Source organism: Gekko japonicus, unplaced genomic scaffold (assembly GCF_001447785.1).
Source record: "Gekko japonicus isolate JY-2015 unplaced genomic scaffold, Gekko_japonicus_V1.1 scaffold1291, whole genome shotgun sequence".
In the NCBI taxonomy this organism is placed as follows: Eukaryota; Metazoa; Chordata; class Lepidosauria; order Squamata; family Gekkonidae; genus Gekko; species Gekko japonicus.
Genome location: NW_015172043.1, coordinates 364214 through 370203, shown reverse-complemented (window position 1 = coordinate 370203; position 5990 = coordinate 364214). Strand labels below are relative to the sequence as shown.

General features: G+C 38.6%; 1 protein-coding gene across 1 annotated transcript in view; it reads left to right on the top strand.

Annotated features, from left to right (window-relative positions):
* Positions 1-5990, top strand: part of TTC26 (tetratricopeptide repeat domain 26) — a 46407-nt gene that overhangs the window by 3941 nt on the left and 36476 nt on the right. Inside the window, exons 3-5 of the mRNA XM_015420695.1 lie at positions 4010-4102; positions 5513-5627; positions 5857-5906. Coding sequence (XP_015276181.1) covers positions 4010-4102; positions 5513-5627; positions 5857-5906 — 258 coding nt within the window. The remainder of the gene's footprint in view (positions 1-4009; positions 4103-5512; positions 5628-5856; positions 5907-5990) is intronic.

The following is a 5990-nucleotide window of genomic DNA, read 5'->3' as shown; positions in this document are numbered from 1 at the left end:
TAGGGAAAGTGTTCCAACCTTTTTATCATTCTAGTTGCCCTTTTCTACACTTTTCCCAATGCTATAATATCCTTTTTGAAGTGTAGTGACTAGAACTGTACACAGTACTCCAAATGAGGTCGCACCATTGATTTATACAGGGGCATTATGATCCTGGCAATTAGTTTTATTGCAGTCACACACTGTCTTGACATTTTCAGTGAGTTATCTACTACGACTCCAAGATCTCTCTCTTGGTCAGTCTCTGCCAGTTCGGACCCCATCAATGTATATTTATATTTAGGATTTTTGGCTGCAATGTGCATCACTTTGCACTTGGCCACATTGAACCCCATTTGCCATGTTGACACCCACTCGCTCATCATCGACAAATCCCTTTGGAGTGCCTCACATCTGACCTGGTTCACACCACCCTGAACAATTTTGTGTCATCTGCAAATTTAGCCACTTCATTGCTTACTCCCAACTTCAAATCATTAATAAACAAGTTAAAAAGCATCAGACTGAGTACTGATCCCTATGGTACCTCACTGCTTACCACCCTCCACTGAGAAAATTTCCCATTTATACTCACTCTCTGTTTCCTATTAATTAGCCAGTTTTTGAGCCACAAGAGGACTTGGCCTTTTATCCCATGACTATTGAGCTTACTTAGGAGCCTTTGATGAGGAACTTTATCAAATACTTTCTGGAAGTCAAGGTAAACAACATCTATTGGGTACCCTTATCCACATGTTTGTCCACTTCCTCAAAAAAAACTAACAGGTTAGTGAGACAAGATCTTTCCTTGCAGAACCCATGCTGAGTCTGCCTGAATACTTTTTGCTCATCAACGTGCCTACTAATTCTTTGCTTAACAGTTTCCACCAACTTACCCGGTATCGACGTCAGACTGACTGGCCTGTAATTTCCCAGATCTCCTCTGGAACCCTTTTTAAAGATGGGAGTGAAATTAGCTACCTTCCAGTCCTCAGGAATGGAGGCAGATTTTAACAAAAGATTACATATTTTTGTCAGGAGATCCACAAGTTCACATTTGAGTTCTTTCAGAACTCTCAGATGTATGCCATCCAGGCCTGGTGATTTATCAGTTTTTGGTGGCTCAAGTGGTGGCTCAAGTGGTTAAGACGCTGAACTGCAGGCTGGAAGGTCAGTAGTTCAGCACTTCGAGACCCAAGTGCCGCATGATGGAGTGAGCTCCCGTCTCTGGTTCCAGCTCCTGCCAACCTAGCAGTTCAAAAGCAAGAAATTCCAAGTAGATAAATAGGTGCCGCTTTGTTGGGAAGGTAACAGCATTCCATGCACCTTGGAGCTTTGTCATGGCGGCCACATGACCATGGAAACGTCTTTGGACAGCGCTCTTCAGCTTGGAAATGGAGATGAGCACCGCATCCCTAGAGTCGGATTTGACTGGCTTTCAAACAAGGTAAACCTTTACCTAAATTGTCTATCAGTCGTAGGACCTCCTCTCTCTTCACCTCAATCTGGCTCAGACCCAAGATTTTCCTTAAGAAGGTATTCTGAATGATTTCAAGCTGGTTGAGTATTTTCTCATTCCATCCCCATGTTTCAACCTCATACAAAAGCTGCATGATAACATTGCTCTGGAATACCTTAGGGGCCAGGGCTATGAGCTCTGAAATTTTTTAAAAAATAGCTCCCAATGTATGGTGGACAGTCGATAAAATGGCATTAAGATGTCCCTGCCAAGAGAGAGACCCATGAAATACTTAAAGAAGGGGCATTGTTCTATTACATGAGCATTAATAATCCATTTGTGCTTGAATCTATTATTACCTAAGACAAGTTTTGTTTTATTATAGTCAGTTCTTAATTCCTCTCTATCACAGTAATCAGCCAACCTAAATAGCATCCTTCTGAGCCCAATTTTGGTAAAAGACATGATTGTCATATCATCTGCATACAGCAGGACTGAAATTTTCCTATCAGCCAATGAGGGGGTGGGGTGTTCTGGGATTCCATGGCCTGGACAAAATCATTGATATAAAAATTAAACAGAAAGGAAACCAACAACCTGATTTTACACCCTTAATGGGATACGGTCTGTAAGAGAGCCATGTGAATCCACACTTACATTGACTGTGAGGCAGGAATGTAGTTCTCTCAGTATCCTAAAAAGCCTTCTATCAAAGTTTGTTTTATCAAGTTTACCCCATAGTCTTGATTGTTTAATGGAATCAAAGGCTGAAGTGAGGTCAACAAAAACAACGTAGAGGCATCTTCTATAATTTTGGGTATATTTCTGAATCAGGGCCTTCAGTGTCAAACAGTGATCAACTATACTGTGACCCTAATGGAAGCCTGTTTGTTCAGGATTGAAAAGGTTTGATGATTCTGCCCAATATTCCAATTTCAATAAAAGATGGCATGTTGATAATTTAGAAGAAATATCCAAAAGGCTGATAGGGTAATAATTAGCAGGGTCTTGCCTGTTGCCTTTTTTATAAATAGGAATTATAATACTTTGATTCTAATTGGACGGAATAGTACAGGTATAATCAATTTCCAAGAAAGTCTAACTAAAATTGGGCACCACCGATGAGCATTCAGCTTAAATACCTCAGGTGGCACTAAATCTTCCCCAGCGGCTTTAGTTAAGGGCAAGGTGTCAATCTGCTGACATTCTGAGGCTGAAATTGGAGCCCAGGTTGGAAGAGGGTCCAAGTCTGTAACTGGATACATGGGAAATGACTCAGTTTCTGCTGGAATAAGTACTAACTTGGGTGCCTAAAGCTGTTAGTTTCCAAAAACTCTTACCATTTTTTTGTACGATGGAGAGACCCAGCTCTTCCCACTCTGATTTGCAATAGGAGAGTTTTGTCCTTCCGGAGCTGCTTATATTGGGAATGGAACTGAGACAATAGTTGAACTGAATTATCAGAACTGGCTATTCTGACTCTATTTTGAGTATACGTAAGGCTTGCTGCATGAGTCTACATTCTTAGTCAAACTAAGTCTTTCTTATATAGCCCTGGTTGGTTTGTCTAACCGTGGTTAGATAAGGATTCAACAAGGAAATAATATTTGCAAAGATATCAATAATATCTGCGCTAGGTGAGTTTATTGAAGCAGAAACTGGCAAGAAAGTTCTCTCCTCAGAGTTTAAAGACCTATCTGTACAATTGAACAGCAACGTGTTTGTGACAAATGGTATTTTGCTTATATTTATACAAAGTTCCCTCAATCCTGTTGCCTGTTACATTTCTAAGCCATAAACCTGATACCAGCCTGACCATTTCCCCATATAAATTAAACAAAACTGTTCGTTACTTTTGAATTACCATCAGCCTTTCATGTGCCATTATCGAATAAAGACAAAAGAAGGATTTTGGTTGGTCCCTCAGATCCCTAGACTCGGTCAGCATATATCTAAATACATTTGAGCAACTTGGTGGGACAGACTGAAAAACAAAGAAGAAAGAATAGGGGCTGCCCAGCCAAGAAGAAAATCCAGGGGAAATTTATTTATTTATTTATTTATTCCACTTTTACCCCGCCCTCCCCGCAAGCAGGCTCAGGGCGGCTGTCTTACATTGTTGCTATTGCATTGCGAAATTTTTCATTTTAGTGAGAGAGGCTGACTGTAAATAATGTAAATAGATAAACCTGCTTTTTAGTTGGAGATGCTAGGAACAGAGCCTGGTTATCTTGTCCATGCAAAAGTCTGCCTTCTTCACCTAAGTTAATAAAGTTATTAAATTCTGTCAGGAAAAATTTGGTAATATTAAATATTCTTATAACAACTAGTTATATTATTTGCATCTTATCACATTTTTGTGTATGTAGCTTTTGAAAGTGATTGAATTTAAACCTTCTCTCTCTCTCCCTCTCTCTTTCTCTCTCTCTCTCCCTCTCTCTCTCTGACACACACAATTAACTTTGTAAATTTCTATTATAAAACGGTGTCAGGTTAATCTCATGAGGTCTTTCATATGAGAAGGCCCATAACAGAATTATTTTAATTCCTTTTTTGTTTGTTTGTCACAAGTTTAAGCGTCATGTTGGAGAACAAGAGGAAGATACAGATCTCTGGATTGGATATTGTACTTTCCATTTGGGTGACTACAAGAGAGCATTGGAGGTGAGGTGAAGAAATCCTGGTTCCTTTTGAATCAGGATGCTGTGTTAAAATGAGACCACTGCAAGAAAGGCAAAGGGAGCTTGTTACAGAATACATCAAAAGTGGACAGTAGACCAAATAGCTATGTCTTATAATAAATACATAAGTCAGAATGAATTCAACAAATGCATAGTTTCACATCAGGATAACATACTTGAAAAAAACAAATATACTAGTATCTTCAATTTCCTTTGTCTTGAAACACTGTGAAAAAGAGTGGGAGGAATGGACTCAAGACTTGTGTATCACTAACTCTGAGGAATGAACTATCGCTTAATGTCACTGAAGTAAAGAACTGAATACAAACCATTTGCTCATGATAAATTTCATAATTAATTGTGATATTTCAAATAACCTTGCATTCATTTATGCTGAGGTCACAGTGTGTTCCCTTTTATTTATTAATACTGAACATGAAGACAATTATGGTGGAAATTAATTGATGTCAAAGAGATGTTTGGATTGCATACATTAACAAATTTAAAATATTGATTTTTTTAAAAATACAACTAACTGCAAAATACTATAGTGGAGCTTGTAGAAGAAATGGTATAGAGTCTGGGAGGTATCAAAGTAATCTAGTTAGTTTTTTACCACAATATGGAATGGTTGATTTAGATTTTTTTAAACCCAGATCTTTCTATTAACGTTCATTGAGGTCAGTAGTTTGTATTGAAGATATGTTTGTCTATGTATAGTTAAGATGTAACTCTTAACCATGGGCAAGGGTTGAGGAGTTGGCTGTGGGATTGTGTACTTCCTCGCCTAGCCCTTCTCACATGGAACTTCTCCCTTTTGCTTTTATACATAGCTTGTTATGTCCACACTGATATTGACCATGGTACATTTTGAAGTTTAGGATTTTGTAAACCTGAGTTTTGCATTAATTATGAAGTTGACCTGTTTTCAAAAGACTACTGTGATTATTTAATCTTTTTCAAACTTTCTCGATCAAAATTTACTGCACAAATAAAGTAGTTAATCTCTTTGTGTCTTGGGATCCTGATTAGTCAGATTTGCTTCAGTGGATGGGGAGTTGTAAATTAATGTAATTCAGCAGTGATGAGCATAAACTACGAGTAAGAAAGTCTCTCCCTTCAAAATCACAGCTCAGTCATTAATGCACAAGGTAATCTTGGGAAAATTGCTCTCTGCCTCAGCTTTTGAGCTGTAACTATACTGATCTGTCTTGCAGGCTTATTGTAATTATTTCCGAGGAAACGTATCTGAACGTTTAGTATTTACATATCCTGCTTCTGGGAATTATTTTTGCATTATATTTGACAATGGAAGCAAGCAGCAATATTACCTGTACTTATTTAGATCTGGTGGCTACACAGCAAACATTTCAAGAAGGCTTCTTTGTTTCAGGAGTATGAGGCTCTGACCAAACGACCTGGCTGCAATCCTGACGTTTGGGTGAATCTAGCATGCACTTACTTCTTCCTGGGGATGTATACACAAGCTGAACAAGCAGCCTTGAAAGGTGAGGCGGTAATGCAAATAGTTTCAGAGTATAGCCATGCTGGCCTGCAGGAGAACAGCTGGATTCAAGTCCAGTAGCACACTGGAGACTAACAACATTGGATGGGCAATACAGAAGTGGAAATGCAGGAGGTATTCCCAAGCCAATTAACAGCATGCAGTCATAAATATTTGTAAACCCCAAATATTGGCATAAGGTTTGTTTTATATTCTTCTGGGTTTCTTTTCAGCTCCAAAAAGTAGACTTCAGAACCGTCTGCTGTTCCATTTAGCACACAAGGTATGTATATTTTTTTAAAAAAGAATAATTACAAACAGAAGCAAGCCAGCAGACTGTACCTGAAATATACTGAAATCTTTCCCT